Genomic DNA, 27,546 nt, shown 5'->3' on the forward strand with positions numbered 1-27,546 from the left:
TATATACAATGCACTTTTATATGGGAAGATTGGAGATTTAAAAGTTAAAGGTGGCAACCACTTAAATTGTCACAGGTGTTGCAGCCTTTTTGTGGAAATTAAATGCTGTACTCCTGCTGAGCTTGCAACAGAATGAGATCATCTGGAGCAGAAAAAAACAAGTGAAGCTTTATTTGAACTAAGTGTGATATAATTTTTTTAGTAACTTTTATCTGTACTAGAATGAAGTAATTGTTAGTGGGAGAGATCTTAAAGAGCTAGAATAAAAAAAAAAAAGGAAGCTTGCAGCCAAGACACGAGATAACTGAGACAAGAACAGTTGCAAATCAAATAGAAGAAACCCAGCCATCACGTGAAAATGTTCACAAGATTACAACACGGGTGTAGGAGGTCAGCATCAAAAATACATGTATTTCAATGTCCCACACAAAGACACGGCACAGCAATTGAGTAAAAGAATTTTACAGTGAGGTATAAAAAGAAAAAAGTTCTTAGCTTTTATCAGTTACCATAACATATAACAAAAGAGGACAAACAACTAACCTCTGCCTTGACTCTATAAACAAAAGTACCAGTACTGCCAGTCACAGCAAAGGCATACAGTCATTTTGAGACTGAAAAACTTTCTGGTGCTATAAAGGCAATATTCTGCTTAGTCACCTTTAGATATATTGTCACAAAAATATGACTGTAACCATGCATAAAATTTCCTTCTTAAAAAGATACTCACCATGTTTACCTCTGGTAATGTCAACGTACTGGCAAAGCCTGGGATGGGTGATTGTTTTAAGGATTTGAAATCTTCCCAAAATTTTGATGGAGTTAGGTGTTAGAGGAAGGCCATTACTTCCACAAATATCATGTGGCAGAGATGAGGCGAAGAAGGTGGAGGCACCCATCTCAGTGTCTTTTAAAGGAAACATCTTTTTCACACAATCTTAAGTCCTTCAGAGCAATTTGTGTTCCTTAAAAAGAGAACACAGAGTAAAAAATTATCTGCAAAAGATATGGATTCTTGTGACTCAGCTTACGAGTTGTTTATTAATTAAAATGTTTTTTCTCTGTTATGGCAGAATGGAACATTTTTGCATAATAATACAGTGCTGCTGCATCATAAACACTACATTTAAAGATTAAAAAAAAAGAGTGATAGTTTTAAACATAGATTTAAGAATCAAATAAAACTATTTTTAGGAGCAGATAAAAGCTTTAATACAAGCAATCTTCAGATGACTACTGCAATATAGTAGGTGGTTCATTCAAAAACCAGTAAAGCCACCAAACAGAAAAAACCTCTTCTAAAATACCACCTTGTATCAGCAGGCCTCAGATCCAGATGACCACATCTTCAGTGATAATCCAGCATCTATATACTATAGCATTCCTAATATTTAGAGCTATGAACTAAGTCTTCTGTCCTACTGCCATTTCTTTTCCTACCCATAGGTAAACTGCTGCCTCACACACTGACTCAATAACAAATTCAGTAAGTAATCTATGTTAAATATTTCTGTGGGACAGTTGAGCGAAATAAATTAGCTTGCAATTTAGTTCCAGGAGCACTTAGTTTCATGACAATTTTCTCTCCAGCAGGAACAAGCTCTCTCCTCTGAACTATGCATTTCAATTCAGTGTGAACTAAACATTTTGTCTGCACTTTTCTATAACTGTTTATGCCATTCAAGAATATGAAAATCTAAAACACGCACAAGTAACAGACACTTCCACATTCAGCTGGGTCTCAGATAAAGCTGCCTGACCTCTTTTTGCTAGCTAACTAAGAATTTAATCTGAGGCGACAAGTACCAAAATCCAAAAACTGAATCAAGCCTTTGCTCAGCTCATGTCTGGATTACCCAGATGGTGACTCAAGACACTACAGACTGTCATTAGGCAGTATTAGCCCTCTGTACATGTTAACTTCCATAGCACATACATATTTGTACATCAGGATACATATACAAACAGAGATAAAAAGGCCAAGTTTATATGCTCTTAAGTGAGCTCTGGTCTGGAAGCTGTGATGGTGAAGTAGATGGCACTTCCACACAACATGGGACAAGAGGCCAAAAAAAACTTCATTAATGAGCCTACGCAGAAGAGTAGCATCCAGCTCGCTTCAATTCCACAGACATTATGGCACAGAGTCTGGAGGCATCTGTGTATGCAATCAACAGAAACAGTCCACTGATCTGGAAAGCACATCCAACTCTCTTGTCTGCTACAGAATAGTAATTATAAGCTCTAAAGAGTAGAAATAGATATGCAGTTGCTCCAGAAATGGAGGAGGAATCCTCAGGATTTAAAGCCCATAAGAGAAATAATACGAAAAGCTTAAAGTATAAAACCAATGTAATTCTTTCAAACCAGATGTGATAATTTTTAATCATCTTAGGGGCTTCATGAAACAAAAGCCAAGTAGAACAAGATTATGCAGAGCACTAACAAATCTAAGTGCTAGTTTTTAATTATTCTTTCAGCCAACATTGACTTGCTGCTTTCATGAAAAGTTATTCTCTCATGAGAAAGTCACACAGGAGAAACAGAGCATTTAATAGTGTCTCAAAATTATTTTTTCTCTAATGGAACAACCTTGTTCCCAACACAAAATTCCCAGTAAAAACCCACTAAGTTTTTTTTTGTGAATCTTAATTGAAAGACTGACCCCATAACAGGTTGCACAGAGACCCTTATATACCAAACATATTTACTAAGTCTATATAAATGGAAACTATGGAATGTACCTTCTGTTTTAAATAATACAGTGCAGCATTAAGAAATCAAACTTAAAAAAGAAAATAAATCTGAAACAGCATTAAGCATTGGAGTTTTTATAGTAGTATTTTCATATTAAAAGTCTTATTTGTAAAGATACAATGCTTTCATATCTCATTAATATTTAATACTTTTTGAAAGTGATTTATTTTAGGATGCCAACAATGCAATTTACAGTTAGAATATTCCATTGGAAAGACATAAATTGGACTGAGTGCAAGCACAAAGATTTATTGGCATGCAGCAATTTCCAATTGGAAAGCTTTAACTGTGTATTTATAATAAGACCCACCTTCCTGTGAAAAACATCATGTCTGCCAAATGAACTACCCTGCTTCAGAAACAAAATATATATTAACCATGAAGAAAAAAAATATTGATTTAGAGAATAATCTTGCTTGGTACAGCAGTCCTCTAACAATTGCTCTAAAATAAAAAAAGTTAATATGATCAGAGTTGAGGAGAGGAAGAGTAAAATTATGCCAAACAGTGAGATGTATTATGTCTCTAAAAAGTTAAATACATAGCGTACAATATATTTACTCACATAAGATGTTTTGATTTTTACTGTAGAAAAATAATCTGCTGGATAATACTTCTCTAATACATTGTATCTGCATTCAGCTGACATTCAGAAAGGAATTTTAATGAAAAGAATTGTTAAATATCATCAATTCAATAACAATTTTAAGTGATTAAACTTTTCTTGTACTCTAGATCACTTGGCCTACACAGATGAATTAGACTACCTGCAATGCTTTCAACTAGACAACTGCAGATTTATCACTCACTCCCTTTAGATAGGAAGCACACAGACAAAAAGGAAAACATGAGAAAAGCAAACAATCTTTCCTGTCAGCCACCTAAAAGAATCAATAAAGAATTTTGAAAGGTATGCATTAAAACAAGTTCTCTTACTATAGAGTTAATTCTGTGGAATCCACTAAAGCAATGAAAAAAATTCTCTCTGATGATAGAAAATAGCTAGTTCTGTCAATAGTCACCTTCACAACTAAACTCTGATCTCTGTCCTTAACTCTCAACTTCCATAAATTCCAGGGACTGACTTCAAAAACAAACCAAGTAACCCCAAAACTAAAAAGTTAGTACTTCCATCACCTTTAAAGAGGGCCACACATTACAGCTTAAGTGAAAGGGGTTTTTTTTAACTAAATTATTTCAGCCTAGTCATTATACCAATAACTTGTTGACATTTCTAAATTCAAACAGAAGGGTTATGCGTATTTTAAAAATTCATCTAAAAAGAAGATCTTATCTAACTATTTTTAAATTGTGTGAGGTTTTGTTTTTTTGAGGGTTTTTGGTTTGTTTTTTTTTTAATCCATGTCAAAGTCTGGCACAACTATAAACATAGACAGTGCTACACATCCTCCTTGTGTTCAAGACACACGATTTTACACCTCAAACTCACTTTTTCTATATAGAAAAGACATATATTGCATTAATTTTATGATTTGGAGGAATGAATTTTATCCTGCAGAACTTCCCTATTACTTCGAACTAAAAAGAGGAAGAGAAAAAGAAATATTTGTTATTTTAAACTGACACCAGAAACAGTTAAGGCAAATTCAATTTTGGGATTGAATTCTGGAAATTCAATTCTGATAATCCAAAACAGTGAGGACGGAAGAGGAAGCGAAGCTAAAATTACTGAGTCATTGTTTCCAAAGCACCATTTATTCTGTATATGAGAGACGGTTTATCACATCTGTGAAATAGGTCTGTCATAAAGATTAGAAGTCCAGAAGTGGCCTGTTTTGTATCCCACCTCTGAATGATCTTCCCTAACCCACTACCTCCATCCAAGTCCCCCTTAGAAACCTTTACAGTACACAAAAACACTAACCCACCACAAACAGAACACCTTTACATATTCTTATTTAATATTCAGATTAATTAATGATAATCTTTTACTTGATAGTTTTCCATGCCCAACACTGAGAAATAAAATACAAAAGGTAGCCCTTCATCTACTGAGCAACTTAGTTGCTCCTCTGAATACCTACTGCTCTCAGAGAACAAATATTTTTTTCTTCAGAATTTAGCATTTTCTAGCCATTATTTACAACTTTTCCAGTGAAGCAGTGCTAAGGCAATTGAGTCAATGGACACTAAGAACTTTGCCCTCAAACAAAAAAAAAAAATCAAAAGATATAAATTTGATTCTCAGAAGCAAATATTGCACATGCAAACAGACCAACCTGAATGAATCCATCCTGTGAAAGACATCTATGGTTTCTAAAGCGTCCACATGCAGAAATAAAGACAACTAGCTGTGTGCTAATACCTGTTAGTAATGCGAAATGGCTAGTTATTTGAATGCCTCCTGAGTATTCAGGTGTAAATGTCCCTTGCCTAATGAAGGCAGCTTTTCAGAATTAAAACATAGTTATAATCAGTACTGCTATTGAACTATTTTTAAAGCATGAAAACAATTTCAGGAGAGCAGGTGGCCTGAACATCCTGTGCTTACGCTGTTCTTCATTAAATCACAGTATTTTCAACAAAGTAGGCCATTTCATAAGAAGAAATTCTTTCACAAAATACCTTTTCTTCTGCTCTTAAGTAAGTCTTAAAACATTGCTGTTGCAACAGCAGTAATTACTAAGTTGATAAAGTAACTGAAATAAAAGATGCAATTTTAGCTACAGTGTTGCTACTTCACAAAAAAAAAACCAAAACTGTGATTTGCCTCCCAAGAGTTTGTTAGGACAATCACAAGAATGAGCTGGGACACGTTCGCTTTGTGATAATAATAAATATTTACTTATCAGCTTAATTTTTGCAGGGGGTGAGGGGACTGTGGATTAAATTTAGTTCACCTCAGAAATCTTTTTTCATCTGCAGTATAAACATCTACTAACTACACCACTTGTACTACAGAGATTTCATAATATTGCTTAAAAATCTAAACATAAGCACTATTGTGTTTAAACAAATGTTTTCCCCTATGGCACAACATCAAAATGTCCTCTTTTACAAAATTTTCTAACTTCCCTAACATTCATTGAAGTAAGAAGTATTCTACCTATAAGTAAAGAGTAACTATGGAATCATGGGCAGATAATTACACAAAATACACACATTACGCGTACTTAAAAAAAATAATATTTTTTAACATTGTTATTCTGTCAAACCTAATAAATTCAGTGCAGAAAAGAAATACTTTGCTTCAGATTTCAGCTATACCAATTCAGCAATAGAGAGAATAAATAAGTGTGCCAAAATTTTCACTATAATACTGTTACTTGAGATAAACAGAAAACACAAACCAGATTTTGACAAGGCTCCAATGTCATTATTTTGTCTTCAATGAATACACAAATTTGGGGGAAAAATAAGACAGGGATCATGGTGGTTTTGGCACAGGTAACTAACAAATATTTGAAGAGTTATTTAATGAAAATGCTAAATAGTAATTGCTTTCCTTTTTCTTGTAGGAATATTAAGGCATCACTCCACTCAAATGAAACCTAAGCCATCAGCAAAGATTAAAAAATGCTCTGTCTCTGTAGTATTTGGAGACTTTTATCATACATACATGAAAGCCTCTGTATTCTATGTAGGTATTTGCATAAGAAGAGTTACTGGTGGTGTTTGGAGCATTCACAATGTTTCTACTTAGATTAAGATGTTGCTACTTTGAATGCCAAGCATAAGAGTTAGTCAGACATTGACATCTCAAGTTTCACATCTGCAGCTAGAACATTTAGCTAGTGGGAAAAAATTACAACACTTGGATAGCATAAAGAAAACATATAATCTAATTTTGATAGATCAGGATAGACTTTTAGTCACATTTCTCTATTTTACGAGCCTGTTATTTCTTTTACCTGTTTATCAGTGTTACAGGCTGTCTGCCTGTCCTGCTATGCCAGTGTCCCTATGCACATAAAGATGGGGTTTGCTACCGTTTGATTTATGCATTACACACGGCTGTTCAGGAAACAAATCTAGTAAAAGAGAAAACATTTTTAAACAGTTTGCCAAGTGACTGCTAGAAACGCCGGTAGCCCCGGGCGACTCTCGTAACCTGGAAGGCCCTACAAGCACGCCAACCACAGACCCTCCAGCCCTGAGACACTACACGCCGGCCGGCGCTCGCAGCCCAAAACCGAGCCTCAAAAGGCGCGAACCGGCCTGGCGCACCTCACGGCGGTGCCTCTCGGACCGGCCCCGCGCACCTCACGGCGCTGCGGCGGAGCGCTCGCCCTGCGCCCCCGCCCCTCCTGGCTCCCGCCACACCCGCTAGCCCGGCCGCTCCCTCAGCCCCTCTCATTACCCAACGGCCACCGGCAGGGGCTCCCTTAGCGGGGGCTGCCGGCCTGAGCACGGCCCGACGGCGGAAGGGGAGAGCTAGGGCTGGTGCCGGTGTCAGGGATACCTGCGCCAGCGCCGCCGTCCCCGCTACGCGCCCCGCCCCCGCTCGCCCCGCCAGCACCCGCGCCCGCCCTCGCCGCTCCGTGGCGTCACTCCACCCCGCCGGCCGCCGGAAGGACCCTGGCACGGAGGCGTCCTGCGCGAAGCCTGAGCTTTCTTTTTGTTCGGGCCTTTAAAAAAAAAAAAGAGTTTAACACGCTTTCCCTCTCTTCCCCGTATGTGTGTGTACTCTGCTAGTACTCCGAGAAGGGCATGTTGAGCTCCTTGGCCTTAAAAACAGTGCTCGCTGGGGTTGGAGAGGCTTTCCTAGGCGCCTTCTTATAAACATCAGGCGCTCGCTAGGGCAGCCTGTAGCAGAGGGCCTTTTCCCCTCAGCGGATGAAGGTGTGTGGCGGCCGCTCGGTTCATGTGAGTGCCTCTTGATGGGGCCTGGCGGGGCCCGGCCAGGTTCCAACACGGGGGAGCGGCTTCGCCCCCCTCAGCGTGCTCTCAGTGCGCCCGTGGGTGGCTTGGTTCGGTTGTCCCTCGCTGCTGGGGGGCTGCGTCATGGCGGTCTGATGCCCTGGGGCTCCCCCGCGGGCCGGGCCGGGCCGAGCCGAGCTCTGTGGGGCGGGCAGGCCGGAGCTCAGCAGGGCCCTGCGAGTTTGGTTCGAGCTGCCGGTGCGGTGAGGCGGGGTGGGACACGGCTGGAGTGGTGCGTGCTATGGCGGTGGTCGTAGGGAGGCCGCTGTCGTCCCTCTGACAGGAATTCCCCTGTAGCGGAGGGGCAGGCTGAGTGTCTCGAATTAGAGGAAACAGCGTTATGTTCGTTGTTGTTTAATTTATATAAGGGATTTAATCACGGGGCGTAGTGTGTGCTGAAGCTGTGGGGTGGCATTGCAAATACAGATACCGCACTTTGTGAGGAGGAAGCATGCACGTGTAGTGGTTTTTCTGAAATCAGTTGCGTTCCTTTATTCAGCCTATCCACTGAAATGACAGTTTGGCAGTGGCATAGTGGCGGGCTGTTGAAGAAAATGCTGTAATAGCCTGGAAAGTACAGGCACGGAGTATCTACTGAGCTTTGCATGGGAACGGCTGCTACTAATTGAAAAGTAAATCCTTTCTCTGTTTTGGTAAATGGTATGTGTGTTTGTTATGCATTCACATAGACTTCAGTGAGTGAAAAACAGAGTATAACTAAGCATTTGGTTCACCGTCAGTAGGGATACTTTCAAGATTTAACACACGGCACATACTCTGTACAGGGATGCATGGATTGGATAACTGAGATGAGGTTATGATTTGTTCCTTGTTAGATTACGCTGTGAGTGCACAGCTAACCAGTATACAGCAATGTTCCTGAAGTACTGTATATCTTGAGCTAATCAGTAAGTGTTTTTTGGCTAGGTTTAGCAGCTGGCAAAATGAAGAAAATACTACTGTAAAATAAGTAATCCTTGCATTTCCTGCTATTTCTGTTTCTTTAACTCAGATTTTTTTTTTTTTTTTAATACAGTCGTTGCTTTTAACAAATAGTTTTGCGATTCAGGATATCTGTAGGATATCATGAAATCTGTAGTAAGGTGAGGCAGTAGTGGTTAAATATAGCATCCCATTTTTGTATGTCCTTATCATTCACTTACTATATTATTCTCCAGTTATGTTTAAATAGTAATACATTATTTGGCAGACCTGTTGGAAAGTGAGCCCAAAATCCGTAAAATAAAACCAAAGTCCTGAAACTGAATTATTAATACGGGATATTATTAAAAGAGATAAGGCCTTAGAAATGAGTAACAAATAGAACTTTGACAAATCAAATAGTTGGCAAAGTGGAGTTTTTGGTTGGCTGATTGGTTGGTTTGGGATTTTTTTTAGCTAGCCTCCAGGGTCTTTGCTTGTCAACATGGCTTCATCATAATATATTCTCCCCAATTGCAAATTAGTAATACATTTTTGTTATGATAACTTTGACTTTAAAGAATTTTTAAAAATATATTGATGAGTTGCTTTGATGTTTTTAGCAGCACTGAATCCTGAAGGTGCAAAATGTTGAAGGCAGGGTGATTTAAGTAAAAATGATTCTTAAAACTATCTTCAGCAAATTTGGTCTCTGGAATGTCATTTTCCAGTTGTAAATATGAAACTTGTGCATATCTTCCATATATTGCTATCGGTGATTTGTTTCTTTTACACCTTTAAAAGTAAATAGAGAGGGAAACAATTTCTCATTCCCCAGCTGAAAACGGTGGACAGTGTGGAGAGAATGGTGTCAAATGAAAAAGGATATTTGCTAAAAGAAGGACATCTGTGCAAACCTGAAAATAGTCCATCAGACTGGAAATAATTGGACTCTTAGGTTGCCTAAAGCCTTGAAGACTTGATGCTTCTGATCATGAAGCATATGTGAGTGGGAAAACAATCTGAAAAATAAAAGTTTAATGCAGAAAGGTATGATGAAGTTGCTTTGACATCATAACTGATTTCGTATGAATTTAACAATGGCAGGCTAACCTAGGGCCCCTTCATGGAAGGAGGGCCAAACAGCCCGTGGATGTTTTTTCATCCTTTTGATTTAGACGATGTTCTCTGTAACGGCTTTTCTCGTAAATACATTTGACTGAAATCTGCTTAATGCATTATTGTTATTTCAATTATATATGTTATCCAAGATGACTAGCAATGAAGTTAACTGTATGCCATGATGAGGGGAAGCAAGCAACCTCCTAGGAATTCTTATGCTTTGCAAAATCCTTTAAATCAACTCATGATGATAAAATTCTTTCTGAAAATCAGTCAAGGGATTCTAGTCTACTAGAGTTTTTGACTTTCTACTGGAAGTTTCACAATATTATGTTTTCCTGAAAAGAGAACTATAAAATGTCATGTGAGTAATGCTCCATCGTGCAAGGTGTATTGGTGGCATTGCTTCCTTTTCTTGCTTTTGTTCTTTCTAAAGTTGCCTGCTTAATATCCTTGGTACGATCACATTTTTGAAGAACAGAGTCCTGATTTAGAAAATGTTAAAATACATATATTTAACGGCAATGTTTATCACTGAAATGTCATGCTATATCCTTGACACACTGAACTCCTAATTTAAGTGATACATCATCACAATAATTTGATCAGTGTTTCCAAGTTATCTCTTAATCTTTTGTTTGTTTTTCTTCCATAAACTCCATAGAGAACTGATTGATTGTGACTTTGGGGGGGGTGTGGGCGGGTTGTTGTTTCCTAAATTAGGACTAAAGTGGAAAGTATAACACTGGTTTTGTATTAGTCTGTAGTATATTGAGATACAGTACACCAATTTCAGTTGGCATGAAGCTTTAAAAACGGTTTCTGGAAATGTTGTAAAAATGCCTCAAAATATTTCTATATGTTTATTATACAGCACATTTTATACTACAGAACTGTGCTAGTTTGTATTATAAGATAGTAAGAGATAACATAAGGTAATGATCAGCTGCAGTGGGTTGCGTGTTTTCCTTCTGAATCAACAGACCACTTCAAAAATTGCTGCTCTGTGTAGATTTACTAATGAGCAATGGAAATGAATTAGAAAAGTATCAGTTTCTCAGCCTTTTTTTTCCTCGCAGCTGCCCCCATTAAAGTAGAGTAAATAAGTTCATGGATGTAATGTTACTCTGTTCATTTCTGAAAAAAACCCTAAGAAGCAGCAGAGGTAGCTTGTACATTCTGGAGAACAAGAACTCAAATAATGGCATCAGAATGAAGAGTAGATCTTGAATTGGCAAGAAAAAAATATACTGAGATGCAACATAAAAGATGTGTTATCCAAGACCTGTCTAGACCAGGAGTGAAAAGAAAAATTGAGCTCTCAGGTGCCTACAAATCCCACCTACTTTACAAGTCCCCATAAGCATACCAGGGAATTATCTATATAATAAAAATAATGTAAAGCAGTTGTCATAAGAAGGATCGATCAAGTGTGCAGAAAGACAAATCTGGTATCTACCATAATATTTTTGAACTTTTCTGGTTATGGTTTGATTGCTGTATGTCACAGCTGCCATGTGAATGAATTAATTCACATTTGTCTTTTCTAAGGGAGTGTTTCCTAAAACATAAAGAATATCAAATGCTAGACAATACAGATAAAACTGAGGGGTCAGCATATAGGGCAGCTGCTAGGAACATCAGATGTGAGCAAGGTAAACAGCCTCTCTTCTTTCTTGTAGTGATATGAATTATATGATGTCAGTCAAGCAGAGACCCCCAGAAACCCCTGTTTATTCTCCTTCTAAACAGTATCCTGTATGGTTCTTATTGCTGTCACCAAGAAACATTTCTCTTGTTAGATTTCCTGTCATACTGGGGGTAAGGGGTAAATAAATCTTTAGTTTTCATTTCCATAGTTGCATTAGTATCAAACGGTAGGGAAAAAAAATAATTTCCATGGTTACATTGGTATTTCACAGGGCAGGAGGGTAGTCTCTGATGGCTTTTTTCCTCCCTGTGTGGCGGAAGCCATCCTTATTCATAATTTAATATGCTTTCAAAAAGATTTGGATGCTTCTCAAAACAGCCTTCTGCTTTCATTGTTTTGATTTTTTTTTTTAATATATATATATTTTTTTTGTGCTTGGGGAAAAAGTGCTTTCCTTCAAAAAAAATCCTTTAAGCAAAAACTGAAAAATGGTTTACTGACTAGGCTTGATGACCACGTATCAGCAAGTCATCAATTAAAGTTTTCACAATTTTCTTGGAGAACTAGAAAATATAGTACTGTCTGCATTATGATGTTAGAGGTCAATTTCTTCAGCGTGAGTGTAAAATTAATACATTCGCGTTTGAGTTCAGAGGTGGTTTATTCGTCCTGCTTTCACAGTTAGCAAATCTTTGATGTGTTTTGTTCTCCCAAATAATCACACATGAATATGTGGAAATATCATGATTAGAAGGGTAGGTTTTACTACATGTGTTTTAAAGTTAAATAAAATGCAGGGATGTAAAAGAGGGAAATACTATTGGTTTTGTAGCGCTGGGTGTAATGAAAAGACCTTAGCAGAAGAGGAGCGAAAGATCTCAAGTTCATTCTCATCTGTTATACCTTAATCACTTCTGACAGCTGTTTGCCTAACCTGTTTTTAAAACCTTCCAGTGATGGATATTCCACAACCTCCATAGGTGTCCTGTTCAGTCCTTTACTCTTACTTGGAAGCTTTCCACATATCTAGCTTAAATCTTCCTTGCTTTTTTCCTGTCTGCAGTAGACCTGGTGAACAGTTTAGTCCCATTCTCATACCAATTTCCTTTGTGTTTGAAGAACGGGACCAAGTCTCCCATCTATCTTCTCTTCTGTAGACTAAACAACTACACTTCTTTCAAGCTTTTTGATCTTCTTTGAAGTGTCTTTAAAAAGTTGAGAGACAGGAAAGGAGAATCTGAGCAAAAGCAAATCTCTCTGGCAATTGTGGGGCTTCTTGAGTATGCATGAGTGCAATGTGAATATTGCTTGGGAAGCCTCTTGAGCAGCTGAGACAGTTGGCCTATAACGAAATGTGGCTAGTCAGGCCTTTCCTGACTTGCCTCTCCTTTATTTCCTTCTGTGTCCCTCACACTTCTTTTCTAGATAAATTACAAGCTTGAGCTGATTTTTTTTCTTTTTTTTTTTTTTTCTTTAAACTAGAGGGGAGAGGCATCACAAGGGAATAGATTCCCAGGTGAGAAGTTGTTCTTATCTATAATGTGTGTGGTGGTGTGTTAATTGATTAATTCATTAGTTAGTTGCCTTTACACTTTTTGAGCCATAAAGTTTTCTGATGGTGAAGTCCATAAGAAGCATGAGACATTTTGCAAGCAGGTATTTCCCTCCTGGAAATGTAGCCTCAGTGGTTCCAGTCAGTTGAATAGATCTGATAGAGAGAACAAGGGAAAGCACTTTTTGAGCATAATAAAAATGTGCTAGTTTGCTTGGGTAGCATGACAGCTCCAGATGTTTTGAGATTGTCACCATATTTGTTTGAGTATTCCTAAACTGTCCAAGTATACATGTTTATATTTAAATAAAAAAAAGTTCCTTGCCTGAGCATGTTCTGTGCTTCTGACACATGCTTGTGAATTCAGTATAGTTACAAATTTGTAATCAGTTATAACTGTGGTTTCTAGGCATGGCAATCGCTGGCGTGCCTGATGACAAAATTCAATGTGCCAGATCCCTGTTCAGTTTTCTAGGGGACAGTCACTTATGATGCAAGTCATGGCCTGCTCCTTGGTGATGCTCTGTAATATCAGGTGATTGGCCAACAGAAAAAGAAATCAGTTTAATTTATAGAATTTTTTGTAAATGCCAGTTTTGACTTCCCCCCCCCCCCCAAAAGAAACCATCTTAAAAATGGCATGCCTTTCAGGACTGTCAGATGGTGACTGTTTCAGATCTTAGTGTCCTCTTGCTTTCTTATTGCTAGCTTGTAAAATAGTTGGCAATTTCAGTTTTCAATATCATATTTTAAATAACTGACTGGTTCAAAGGGAAAAAGAAGAGGAGCAATTCAATTGCTCGTTTGTTCCTTTGTATGCTGTTTATTTTGCTGTGGTAATTAATCTACTCCAATAATTCTAATGCTGCTGCTTACAGGCTAACATTGAGCTGCTTTAGCAGTAGTGTGTGACCACCAAAGAATTTTTGTTTCTGGATCACCATGTTTATTATTCCTCTTGAATGTCCTTGACTCTGTTCCTCTTCTGTTACTCAACAAATCTTGTCTACTACCATGGGATTGGGGCAGGAATGGGGAGATAAAAGTAACTAGGAAAATAAGTCAGCATCTGAATAATCTTTTCTTTGAAGTTTTGGAGCAGAGCAGTTGTTAACTTGCACATTTGTAGTTTGTTTTGCTTCATTCTGTTTTGTCAGAATATTGTCAGTTGGTCAGTGGCCTTCTGGTAAGGGTGGGTCACCCATTCTGTCCGTACAAACTTAGAAGGGGATGTTTGTCCAAAAAGCCTTTATTGTCTATACAGAGTGTGAGCATTATTAATACAGGTATTTAAAGGGTTAAGTGAGGGAGTCATCTCTACCTACTGAGATGAAAGATAAGGTTTCTCTTAAGTTACATTTACAACCTCAAGTCATGGTAGTTTGAAATTGATGTATTTTGTTGGTTAAATGCATCAATGGAGGTCTGTAACAGCAGCTGTAATCACTTGTTGACACTTGCTGTTTCTAAAGAAAATGTCTTTGATACCTTACTGAAATGGGAATTGGATAAATTCCTCTGCTGTGTACAATTTTCAGAGAGAAATTCCAGAAAAGAGATACCTTCTGCTGACCTGGCTTTTACAACTTTTGTTACGCTCCACAACTTTGTATACAATTCTTAAGTTCTTATGCCATTTTATATAAATTAACAGCCTAGAAACTGTTCCTTGACTTCAAAAACTGTAGAGGGAAGCTTAAGCTAGCATTCATATTAGAAAGCAACATATAGTGTATTTAGCCATCATCTGTTAAACACAATTCATGTAGAAGAACTCATTCTTCTTTCCTCAGAATGCTGGAAAAAACCTGACAGAGATTCTCTGCTGGATTAGAGGAAAATTTAATTCCTCTCATAACTGCTTCCCTGGTGTGTTGTCTCATATCCTAGTTATCTGAAAGCAGACAGATTCTGAGATGCTTTTTATATTTGAAAGCAGCTGGCAATGCATAAAACATCATCAAAAATTGCCTCGAGTTAGCAAATCTGTCCTTGAGATCATTTGGTACAATCTTTTGGCGTAAAACTGCACATTATAGAAGACTTTTATTTCCATTTCCTTCTCATCAGGAGCTTTCCCAACATAACTTCAACTGAGTATGAATTAATAGTTTAAAGATTAGTCTCTGACTTCAGGACCCTCTCTCGGAAAGGATCCATGGCTATTGGATCTGATTTCTATCCCAGAGTGTTTCTCAATTACATTTTAATATACAGCTTTGTAGTGGTGTCTTGTTTCAGACTCTGAAGATAAGTGAGCAGATCATTTCAACAGCTGAGTTGGCTGGGGCAGCTAGCGACTGCTATTCCCACAAGAGTACACAGGCTTGCATGTGGCATGCAAGAGGTACTACGTTTGGCTTGGTAGCAGCTGCTCTCTAGTGAAGGCCATAAGTTCACATTTGTGCTTGTCCTACTGTAAGGTTTGAAACCTTCTGTGTGAAGTGCTCTAGTAATTGGTAACAGTCACACACTAAGGAAGTCACCGTTGCCAACTAGGATATGACTGAATTGTACACCAGGGAAGTTAATCTTTTCGTAGGGGTTGAATTACCCTGCTACATCACAGTGGGTAAGTAATTTCACATCTATATGACCATCTATAAATGATAATGATAAGAACTAGGCACAGATTTTTTTTTTTTCCTTTACATATAGCTTATAATTAAATTTTACTGAGAAATTACCTGCAAATTTGCAGGTTTTGAAGATGCTAAACCAAGATATTCTAATTGAAAAGAATTGTTTAAACTGGTTGGATTTTTAATAGAATAATTTGAACACAGCAAAATTATAATTTAGCTCAATTTGTCTTAAACTATGGAAACAAAAGAAGCTTTGAATCTATAGATGAAATATGGCTATTCCCCAAAAGCTGCTTGGAGGATTTTTCCGTCAGATACGGTCAGTCTTAACAGCTGAAATCAGCCCTCTCAAAGTCCAATGAGTGCACAAGGGTTTGGTTTTGTTTTATTTTTTCTCCTCTCTGCACAGATCTAGTATTAAAAGAGGGGAAAATCATCTTCATCCTAGAAGTTTTAAAAACTGTGAACCTCAAATGCTTCTCACTGCATACAACTAGAAAGAAGGTTCTGAAAGGCAATTACAGGACTTCTTACTCTTTTGGTACTATTAAAAGATGTATATTGCTGTACTTTGTTTCAAGCAGTGCTTAAGTATTCATAGAAGATGTGGTCCAGAAGTTTACCTAGTTTATACAGTGTTAACTCAATGACCATGTTGCAATTCTGGACTGTGCCCAAAGGACTACTGAGTATACTTACTTTGAAATTGGGTTATCAAGTGCTCATAAAACCAGATATTTAGTAACAGTGATGTTCCTAAATTAGTTCTTTTCAGTAGCAGTGGGTGAACATTTTTGTGAGAAGATATTCATGAGTGTATGCGTTGTTAAATAACAGGGAAGAAGAAGGTGGGGGCACTGTGCTGTAACAGCTGGAGTTTTGCAAGGGATGCTACAAGGTAATCCAAAAAACTCTTGATGTTCCCCTCTAGTTTAGAATATAGAAAACAACTCTGGCCAAAAATGACTATTTCAAGATCGCTCTCTCTGGTTTGGGAAGGTAATTTCTGTGTGTCAGCTAGAATAACTACAATAGTCAAAAGTATCTTATTTGGATGGGGTTTACATTTGATTTATCAGTCTTGGCAAACTGATTTAGTTTTCAAAATGTGAAATAAGCGTATAACATCCGAGTGTTGATTCTCTGTTAACAAGGATTAAATGATTTTCTTCTTAAAAAGAAAAAAATGTGTTAAATATAAGTAGCATTTGTTGTACAGGAAAAAGTGGTAAGGTTTTTTGTATACAAAGGACATCTTTCTGTAAAAATTTCTTTTCTTTCAAATCAGTAGAAGCTCTGGAATAGCTATGTAATAGCCTAACCCTGTGGTGGAGGTTCATGTCTGATCAGGAGGAAAACTGGCATTTTGATTTCAAGTATCCTTTGAATTGTTACTTTGTGCGCTTTATTTAGAAATAATTGACAGGCAGTTGCTGTACAGTCTTTGCTTCAGAAGTTGATTGGTTTGTTTTCCTGCTGAGAATAGTGAAGTCTTCACCTGCAGAAATGTAAATCTATGGAAAAGTGTTTTCTTCAGAGTTCCTTTCTTTGATCTCCAAAAGAGAAAAATTATTCTGTGTTTCTACACAAAAGTTAAAATCATTGATCCAAAAGGTGGGTAGTTACAATACTTAACAGTTGTATCTGGAGATTTTTCTGAGATGAGATGCTTGCTAGGAATTTTAAGTCTCTTCACTCTGTCTGTGCTGAAAGGAAAGACCTGTGTTTTGAGGCTGATGCCAGGAATATGCAGTGGTAGATACCGCTGGCACGTGGTTTGGAAGTGACATGTAACTGCTTCTGAGGATTAGTTGTTGTCAGCTCACTTTGGATTTAAAAGTTAATTTAGACTTTTCACTCCCCCGCTGAATAAATAGTTTTCTCTGTGCAGGGTAAGTTAGTATCTTATAGATTTTCATTTAAGTATTGTCCTTCTGTGTTATGTGAGTAAATCAACACTGGAAAGTACAATTATTTGTGTGATGAATGAAACTGGGTCGTTAAATGTGTGTGGGAGGGGTTTGCGTATGTAAATAAGATACTGGAACTGCAGGCTCGAAGTTTGGCAAGGACTGCTTTTCCCCTTAAAGCTTTGTTTGACAGCTTTGTTGCTCCCCCTTAAGAAGCGTTTGCCTTTATTCTTGCATTGATTACACACAGACATGCGTGCACACAAACACGCACATTTTCAGGTTTAATTTTCTTCATCTTTTATTTGGCTCACATAAAAGAATACCTAAAGTTTCTGCCTCAGTAAATACCAGCAATTGTTAATGTGGTTGTAGTTAGGGAGCAGTGATTCTTTTGCTGTACATCTGCATGATGTCTGCTGAATGCTTTTGCGAATAAATAATGGTTATTTTTAACCTTAGCACTTGCTTTAGCTGAATGGTTAAATCCTGTTTTCCTTTAGCTGTGCTGTGAGATACTACTTTTACATGTAGAAAAGTGGATATTAATGTAAAAGTAATAAATTGTCTTTTTCCCACAGATGAATTATGCAAAATAACTGTAGGCAGGTTTCAGACATGAAGAGTATTGTTAACTAAAATTGAAAAAGGGGATCAGTGTTCCTGTGAACTACCTAACCAATACCATTATTTTGCAGTCTATTGCTGACATAAAATACATTGCTTAATGGTATTCTTATTTCCCAACTCTTCAAGTTTCTGAGGAGAAGGTGTCTTTAAAATGTCTTTTTAGCAGCTAGGGTTTTTGACAAGGGTTTGACAGACCCAAAAGAAAAGGACTGGATTTTGAGTGATACCTTTAAAATGTATTTTTGTTCTCAAGTGGAACCTGTCTTAGGGAGAGGGGGTAAACATTTCTCTTTTCTTTACCTTTTTATAACTGCTGTGCCTATTCTTAATTAAGGAGGTAGCGTGAATGCTAACTTTTTTAGGATAAAGTTACAAAAATCAATAAAATACCTAAGAAACACTGTTCTACTTGGTATCAACAGGTAGATTTCAGTGCAGTTCTGATTATTCGTCTGCTATCTGATTTATGGGTAGTTTACTGTGTGGTTATAACAGTAATCTAAAGCTTTCACTCCCCAGTAAAACCCTAGAGGGTGAACTGCAGTAGGGATTCTTCGGGTTCCTGAGGCATACGCTGACCTTGCAGACTTGTCCAGATGCAGCTGAGTGCAGTTATATTTCTGAATTTATAGGCATATGTGTGTGTCTGTAACTGTAAAGTCCATCACCTGTCAAGGAAGTTTTATGAGGATATTTTGAGGCATGAGTAGCAGCTACTTTTTTTTTTTTTTTTATATTCAATGGTAGCCACTGGATACACTGTGGTTCAGAAAATTAAGCTTTTGTAAATTGAAACAAAAAACAAAACAAAACCACCACCACCACCAAAAAAACAAACAAAAAAAAACCTGTCAATTTTTGAGGTAAGCTTTTGGTTCCAAAGCATTGGATGTATTTTGGGTTTGGAAATCAGTGCTTAAGGTCAAAGAAACAAGATAGCATGTCGTGGGTGTTGCATATTTTCCATCACAGGATTTATGTGAGAATTCCTTCTGCACATGGTGATCGTTTACCGTAAGATTCTGATAGTACTATTAAAATATTAATGCAGCGGGATTCCAAAGGTACACACTGCTGAAAAAATACATAAAGCTGTCCAACTGTTTTGGCATATGAGCTGCTACTTAAATTTCAGGCTGCACTATAAAGCACAACCAGATGAATCTTTACTGAACTTCCAGGGGACCTGGCAGATGTAGCGGGTATGTAACCTGTGAAGACTTAAGTCAAGCAGTGCAAAGAAGTTGCTTTTCTTGAGCCATGTTGTGAGCCATCCATGTCTATTGAATTAATCTGAGAAGACTGCCCAGTAATAAATTAAGTTATGTATAATTTAGTATACAGTCTTTGTTACTGAAAATTTTTGGTAGCTCTGAAGGCAAAAATTTTGTTACAAACCACATCCAAATCACTTGATTTTTGTCTTAACCTGGACAGAACTCCTTGTAATCATGTCTCTACTTTGTTTAGTCCTTGGGATGTTGCTCAGAGGTCGGAAAGAGTAAAAAGTTAATTCAGAATTGGACCGAGACAAGCATTAGTAGAAACTTCTCCCTGAATACAAATTTAGCACGAACTTACAGCCAGGATGTGAATGAAATTGCAAGTACTCTTAACTTGCCTTAACCTTTTGAATGTTGCAGCCGTAGTATGTTAAGATATGATGCAGTTAATTATTATGTTGTGGCATCTACTAAGTCTTGAAATGCAAACTTGAACAAAATACTAAAATAATTTTTACTTCTGACTATTCAGTTTCTAATGATCTCTACCATACAGATCCAAGAGATACATTTTAATTCAAATTAAGCCTGTCATAATACTCTAAAAGTAAAAATTTCATGCTTCTACCTTTATTTATTCTAACATATGCCTGTCTTGCTTCTTCATTCATTAGATTTGATTTTTACCTGTCTCATTAATGCTGTGACTTGCTTGTGACTTTGGTACATCATTCTGTTTCAAGACAGACTTGTCCTCATGTTTGAAAATAATAATTTCTGAGTAACTTACTTTGCCTCAAAATTGGTACCAGTGGATGAGCCTTTTTTTGTGAAATGTTCCATCACATTTTTAAAAAATCTCTTTCATGCTGCAGTGTTTTTCAATATGAAAAACTTCGGTTGTGTGTGTTTTTACTATTTACGGCCCTTTAAAATAGGGAGGGGTAGGCTCTTAGGACTACTAAAAGACCTGTCTGCAACTGGGATTGAGCCTGATTTATCTGGCAGCCAGAAGGCTTGGACTGTAGTCTCCAGAGCTAGCAAATCATTCCTTAGGGCTGGCACTGCTTCTTGAATGGACTGTGTTAAACATGTTAGTTGTTGGGAAATCTGCAAAGCAATTATTCTGACTCTCTCAGTGCAAGAGATGTGCGTTGAAATAACATATGGCAGAAATGTACAACTTTGCCTAGTAATTTGCTGTTTGGCAAATTGCTTTCAATACTGACTACACAGGAGTCCATAGTTTATGAATACTTTAAAAATTGTATTTAAGCGCTCCAAAAAAAAAAAAAATCGGGCTGTTCAACTGTTTAAAGCCCCAGTCACAGCAACCACTTATTTGGGGAGAATGAGGAAGATTAGAATTCTTATGGCTTTTGCAATTACAAGTCTGCAAAACTGTATTGCCATACTTTACAATACTCTTTTACATTTTAGGCTGTAATTCCATTTTACTCATTAAAAAGAGCATTCTTTCTTTAGCAAAATAAAGGATAATAGTTAAAATTTCATTTGATCTTTTATAGTGCTGCATATCTAGGACCTGGTAGGGGATCACTGATCTAGTACTGAAAGTCAAAAATGAGGTTCAATGATTATTTGATAATAATTCCTAGATTTTAAGTTTTCACACTGCGATATATCAATATTGCTCAAAATCTTGAGGAAAAAATACAGTGGTGGGGTTTTTTGTTTGTTTGTTTGTTTGTTTGTTTTTTAATTGTCCTGTCATTGCTAGCTGTTGATTTTCAAGTTTTTGCTGTGTTCTGCCAAAAATGTTTTGGTAGGTCTCCTTTCTGTGTGCAGAGAAGGACCTAGGTGAGCATCTACATTTTGATCATTTACACATATTTGCTTAGGGCCTTAAACCATATTTTTAGTTGTGTAGACTTTGACAATGTGAGATTCGGGAAACCTACATTCTTCCCTTACAGAGCTAACAATATACTTAATTCTGAAAGACAGATGAGCTGGTAGTTAAATCTTAACTGATATACGCCTGTCTTTTCAATGTGGGTGAACTGATATTTAAGTGTAATGGAGTGCACTATTTCTTTTTGCTCTATTATAACAGCTAGGGCTTTGTTTGTGATTAAGTAGTCTCAAGCAATGCAAAACTTGTAGCTAATATCTAAGATACTTGTTTTCTTTCTCAGCATTTCATTGCTGCTTACTGATACCTTAGCCTATTTGTATATGGGTTTAAAAGGCATGTTTTTTGAAACCTGTTTGTGAACAGCTTCATCTTTCCCTTTATTTTGTGATCGAGGAATTATATTTTTCCACAGATAAGTAAATGTAATTCTTCTCTGTCTTTTGAAGCCTAGAAACATTTAATCTTTTAGAATTGCATTTCCTGAGAAGGAATATTTGGGAGTAAAAGCCATGATTGCATTTTACAATGTGTAACAGGTATAAAAACAGTGAAACACCTAACCTTTTGTGGTAGTGATAGGTAAGTGCATAAAACTTACTGAATATAGCTGATTTCCAAAATGTCCTGGCCATAGGATTATATCACTACAAATTTGTAACTAAATGTTATAGACCGTTGCCTCCCTAATGACAAATTGAGAGCTGCTGTTGATCTTCTCTTCTTTAATTAGAGTGAAGGAGGGAGATGATCAAGTCAAAACTAAGATTTGATCTCAAATCTGATCGGTTGTAGCTCTACTCAGGGTTGTTTTTTTTTTTAATAGTTTAAATTTTCATAGTTTGAAAACTAAACCTTCAGGTTTTTTTACCAAAAATGTGAAATCAAATCAGATATCGTAAATCTTTGCCAAAGATGTTTATGGCATCAGGTCTAGAATACTTTATCAGAAGTTAGGAGAAACCTGTAAGAGAATTTATTTTTAAAGCCTGAATCCCAGTTCTCTGAGACAGAAGAATATGGGACAAGTTACAACAATTTCCTAGTTGCACTGATACTTTGATTTAGCAAAAGATAACATAGTTCCACTCTTTTTTTTTTCTCCTGTTTTGATCTGCTTACTACTGTTCTTTACTTTGCAGAATAAAAAGGTGTGATGTGAGATTCTTCAATCTGATTCACTGTGTCCTGACAGTTCATAGAAGTGCAAAGCACAGGAAAGCAGAATCTGGCAAACAGCTGGCACGTTCTGTTATGTTTATGGTCTTTTGTAAGATTGTCTGCCAGAAATGACCATACTCAAAAAAGATGCTCGATGGAAGTCTTTGAACACACTTCTTGCAGAAACAAAGTGATTGTTGATACTTTCTCTTACAGAAAGTAGAATACTTTGTTATGCAAGTTGGCTACAATAAAGTCTCTTGAGACATTTCAGGGAAGAAGAAAAGGAGTTTAATTTGAGAGCTACTTGAGATTTAAGACCAAAAGCTTAGGAAGAGGAATTGCTATTCATTAATTTAAACTATGGAAAAATATTTAACTTTAGCATTGGAGAAATTACCTTTACGTTGTCGATAACTTCTAGAATAAGACTGATCCCACTGGTTCTGCTTTGTAATGACAAACTTTTAATTTGAACAGAGCATCTGAATTGAAAAACAAACATGCCTTTTTGCAGACTTTTATTTTCTGCTGTAGTGGCTTCTTGCCTGATCTTAGGTCTTGGTTGGTGGCTATTCACAAACATGGCATTCTCTGTAAGACATATGTTTATGCTATCTGGTCCATCTTATTATTGCTATCTGCTCTTTGCTAAAGATCAGTAGGATTGGCTTTGCTGTAGAAATACTGGGTTCCTCCATAGCTAGCACAAAGCGAGGAGCAGTGATGGGTCAGAGCGAAGCAGCTGTGCAATGAAGAGCACTGCCTAGGCATGGTGAGCTGTGAAAGTTTATCCTCTTATTGTGGAGGAGTTAGTGTACACGTGGGAGGGGAAGAGAGGAGAAGCAGTTGTGGTGATTTTTTGTTTCATTTTACATCATTTGAGATGAAATTTGGCAACTTTTTGTCTCAACACATGCTCAGGGTAACCAACTGAAATGCTCATGGCATTTGATTGTGTTGCATTAAGGCCTGTGGGAAAGAATGAGAATGAGAAATAAGATGCCTGTCACCTAAGAGAGCAGCATAAAACTTGACTGAATTGAAAATGCTGAAATAACGCTGCATCACTGTCATAGATGTACTTGATGCATACGTGGAGAACATGTTGACCTGTAGGCAGTAAGTCTTACTGCCTGTAGGTTTGATCTCGTACAGTTAGTAATCTTACTTTGTGTGTTGACATGAACGAAGCATTGCAAGAAAAAGCTGAGCACTTCGAAGCACTGAGCTTTTTTAAACCTCCAGCTGGAAAAAGGAATGCTTAGAGCTAATTATTTTAGGGTTTGGGAATCAGTTGGCTTCCAATTTCTGTTTTTTTTTGGTTAAATGATTGCTTTTCCAATAGTGTAAAGTAATTGGTTCCATGTTTGGACTATGGATAGATTCCAAAAACCATTTTTAGAGTTTAAGTTTTAAATCTTGTCATTAATTTTATGAGGGTTTTGGCTTTTCCTTGCTTTAAGACAGAGAATATTAATGTTGAAGAGTAAGCTACAACACAGTTTTTGTTTTTAGCATCTTCTTGGTATGTTCACTTTTTGATCTGGATATATTCTAAGGTCAAGACCCATGTTGGTAAACCAGTATTTGTAAAACATGTTGAAATTTTGGGGTAATTTATACTATATGAGAATTCTTGAAGTTTTACAGAGAGTTTGACACTTTTGGGAGCCTTCCACATTACATGTGCTTCAGAAACAAAGTAGAATAATGCCTGTTTTCTCCTGTAAGGGTACTACAGCTACTTAGAAGACTGCAGGAGGCAGTACTTTCTATTTAAAAAAAGATAGGCAACTCTTTTAATCAGCAAGTACAATGATGAGAAACAACTTTTATGTGTTGTATGTAACCTGATGAATAGCTGCAGGACCAGAGTCTTTCATCTGAAGACAGAGTTCCACTATAGTGAAGCAAGTGGGGTTTGGAGCAGTTCTGAATGTCTTGCAGGTAACAAAGTAGTCCTCAGAGGTCTGACATTAAACAGTTTCCCTTGGCTGAGCAACCAGGTAACTTCAAGAGGTTACCCTTTTCAGAAGGTCTGAATATAGCTGCTTCTTACTTGTTTTTCAAAATTTTTTTGTTTGAAGGGAAAGCAGCTCATTAGGCACAATTGTATGAAGTGACTACTTTCAGTTGTCCTCTGGAACGTTTTCTGCAAAGCAGGTCAGAATGTGTCTGTAATAAGATATGATTCTATTTTTTTAAGCTATATTGTTCCTGGTTTTCTTTCCTGTTATTAGTTTGTGTATCACTAGTAGGAGCTGGTTGTTTGAGAGGGTTTTTTTTGTGTGAGGTGGGAAGGTGTCAAGGTAGTAGAGGGCAAAGGAAATAGGGGAAGGGTTAAAAAAAATCAAAAAAAAAAAAATCATTGACTGTAACCTTTGTTTTAGTGCTAATGTTTTTAATGTGTTTTATAGTAAAGGGTGGATCTTAACTTTTTTTTTTATGTGCCCTTTTTAGATACAGTTTTATCACTCTGCTATATGGGTTGGGTGCCTGTGCAGCAGTTCATTTCAGCTTGTTGGCTCTTTATATTAGTATCGGAAATACCTATTCCTTTGTGTTATTGTTATAATACTAGGTTTACAGAAATTTATTTGACCAGTGGGAAAATGTCTACCCGTTGTAATCATGTAACTTCATTTCCAGATCTTCAGTTCGTTAGCCAACTTGGCTAAAACCTATAAAATTTACCAATTTATTCACTTTGAAGTTTTAGTAGCATTTCTGTTGTTGTTGGCAAAGTTTCTGCTGTTAGTATTGTGTTCCCCTGAGAGAATATGTAGTTTGCAAGAAATCTTACTGGTATGCAGACAGTAATACCCCAGGCTTTGTATTATGCTGTGTTGTGCCGTAATAGTTTTATGTCTATTTCCATTTGACATCTAAGTAAGTAACTTATTGGAATCACTGTTTTCCTTTTTGAAACCCTCTGTTTTCAGATGGCACATGAAAACAAAGTTATTTTTTTATTAGTAGAGCTTAATTTGAATATTAAAATCTCTTTAGTTGTCCTGCAGAGATGATTTTAGTGCTCTTCTCTCCACAAGAGTTTCTTTCTTTTAAAAGAAAAATCTGTTGTGAATGAGTGGAAGGTGTGATGGCAGTAATACTCTTGCATCTTTAAGCGAAACAGCGTGTGCAGAACAGACTTTGATTGTATTAGATTGCAAAAAAGGCAAGATGTTGGTTCATTCATCACTTTTGCAGGAGTAACATACCCCATGTATCATCTGACTACTGTATCTCTCTCTGGCTTTGTGAACTTTACTTTGATAACTTTTAATTACACTATTCCTGATTCATTGTCTTTTGCCTTTTTTTTAAAGATAAATAGCTGTGTAGAATTGAGTTCTTTGAATAGAAGATCAGATATCAAATGTAAGTTGATACTGAGAGTACAACAAAGGTGATATGTTGACACTGGCATAAGTGTGATTGTATCTGTTCACCTTTCAGTTATTTCTAAACCTGTTTTATCTTCAGCATGGCTTTTGTTGCAAATCCCAACAGAATATTGGTACGTTAAAGACGGAGTTAGATCATAGTATCAGAATAATCTTGAAATAAAATGGGAAGTTTTCTGCCAATTTGATATGAGAAAAGGCATTTTTGAACTCTAATAAAGTTGAGGAGCCAGTGCATCCATCTGGATTGCCATTTTCTTACCATTTCTTCCCTTTGTTGCAGTTGATGGGCAAAATCACAGTAACTATATCACTGTTGCTTGTGAAGATCTGCAAGGTGTATTTTCTTCCCACATGTAATCAGTTTTCTTGATTTACAGATGAGGCAACTGTTAGTACAGATTCTTTCTTCATCTAGATATTGAGTGGGAGGGTAAAAGCACTATCTGATACAGATACAAATGACGGTTATTTCATCATTCTGTTGCTACTGTTTGACCTTTTAAGGTTAAACACAAATGTTGTAGAGAAGGAAAGAGGCCAAATTTGGTAGCTTTCAAGAAATAAGGGCTGTAGACAGGCATAGCTAGTTTCTGGAGCATTAGAGAAACCCAGTAAAAGGAGTTGAACATCCTAAAAGAAAGTGAGACAGCATTTATTTGTGCTCTTACCTTTACTGGTCTTACGTGTTTCCTGCTGCTTTAATTTGTTAACCTGGGTGCCTGGCCTTTCATTTCAGTGGATACAAAATAAGACAATCAAAATCAGTGCTAAAATAACTCTGAAGGTGTAAACCTGCAATAAAAGTTGTGTTAGTCTGAGATGAGTAAAAATACTGACGAATTCTGTTTAAAAGTAAAATAACAGTAAATTCTTAGCGTATGCACAACCACAATGTATGAAGTATTCTGTATATTCTGAATAAATTTATTAGAAGAGTTTGGAAGTTTTTGTGGGATGTTTCTATTTTCTTAGTCTCAATAAAATTCTGCGTATACTTAATACATTTTTCAGCTAAAACCAGGATACAGTGTTCTCCTGTCCAACTTTTTCCCTTTTATTTCCTTTTCTTTCTGATTTATGCGGATCTTTCTTTCTGGGAAGGTGAAATTTTTTCTGTTTTGTGAAGGAAGAACATATTTTCTGCAGCTGGGAGGAAAAGTAGCTTTTCTTCCAAAATACTTGAAAGCAGCTGTCAAACATCAGATTCTGTTTAATGTTGCTTTTTCTATGGGCTTTGCAATAGGAGCCCAGCTTGTTCACTTAGCAAATTTTCTTATTCAGCAACTGATATTAGAACTACTTCATGTGGTAAGAGATGGTAGTGCTATTATGTTAAGAAGTCATTAATTTTAGACTGTCTGTTGTTTGTCTAGGTTTTTAGCCCGTTTCTTGGTGAAGATGGCAGCCAACAATGCAGTGCTGAACAGACTGGAGCAGAAAGGTGCAGAGGCCGATCAAGTTATTGAATACCTCAAGCAACAAGTTGCTCTACTCAAGGAGAAAGCTAGTAAGGAATTATTTATCTTATGATAAACTTGTTAACCAGGTGGTTAACATTAAATCCTCACAGGGAAAAATGGACAACTTCATTGGTGCTGTCAGCCTTTTGAGTATGATTCAAGTTCTCCAAGATAAAGCTTGTAATAGTAGCACCACTTCACTATCTTGTGGTTTGTGGTTTTTTTTGAAGCTGCTTATTCTGATATAGAAAAAGCTTGAATGAGGAAGAATTAATGACACAATTCCGTTTTTGGGGAGAAAGGGAATCGGGAACAATATGAGACTATGCATTTGCCTGAATGTGTTGCTGCTTTTTCATCACTATGGGATTCTCTCAAGAGTATCATACCTTGCACTTTGATAT

The 27,546-nt window shown here is 37.0% G+C and overlaps 2 protein-coding genes across 9 annotated transcripts in view; one reads left to right on the forward strand and one right to left on the reverse strand.

Moving 5' to 3' along the window:
* TBCK (TBC1 domain containing kinase) overlaps positions 1-7,220 on the reverse strand; it is a 112,945-nt gene extending 105,725 nt beyond the window's left edge. Inside the window, exons 1-4 of one of the 6 annotated variants that reach the window (XM_068403099.1) lie at positions 7,181-7,220; positions 6,630-6,749; positions 3,068-3,109; positions 731-965 (exon numbers count right to left, since the gene is read on the reverse strand). In XM_068403099.1, coding sequence (XP_068259200.1) covers positions 731-923 — 193 coding nt within the window. In that variant the 5' untranslated portion in view covers positions 924-965; positions 3,068-3,109; positions 6,630-6,749; positions 7,181-7,220. Of the gene's footprint in view, positions 1-730; positions 966-1,310; positions 1,388-3,067; positions 3,110-6,629; positions 6,750-7,078 lie in introns of those variants that run through there. The other 5 variants (XM_068403100.1, XM_068403096.1, XM_068403098.1 and 2 more) reach the window with 5 other exon arrangements.
* Positions 7,221-7,533: 313 nt separating this feature from the next.
* The window catches only part of AIMP1 (aminoacyl tRNA synthetase complex interacting multifunctional protein 1), a 36,438-nt gene continuing 16,425 nt past the window's right edge, over positions 7,534-27,546 (forward strand). For 2 of the 3 annotated variants that reach the window (XM_068403509.1, XM_068403510.1), the window contains exons 1-2: positions 7,536-7,584; positions 27,056-27,189. In XM_068403509.1, coding sequence (XP_068259610.1) covers positions 7,583-7,584; positions 27,056-27,189 — 136 coding nt within the window. In that variant the 5' untranslated portion in view covers positions 7,536-7,582. Of the gene's footprint in view, positions 7,585-27,055; positions 27,190-27,546 lie in introns of all 3 variants that reach the window. The other variant, XM_068403511.1, reaches the window with a different exon arrangement.

The sequence above is a fragment of the Nyctibius grandis genome, chromosome 6, assembly GCF_013368605.1.
Source record: "Nyctibius grandis isolate bNycGra1 chromosome 6, bNycGra1.pri, whole genome shotgun sequence".
In the NCBI taxonomy this organism is placed as follows: domain Eukaryota; kingdom Metazoa; phylum Chordata; class Aves; order Nyctibiiformes; family Nyctibiidae; genus Nyctibius; species Nyctibius grandis.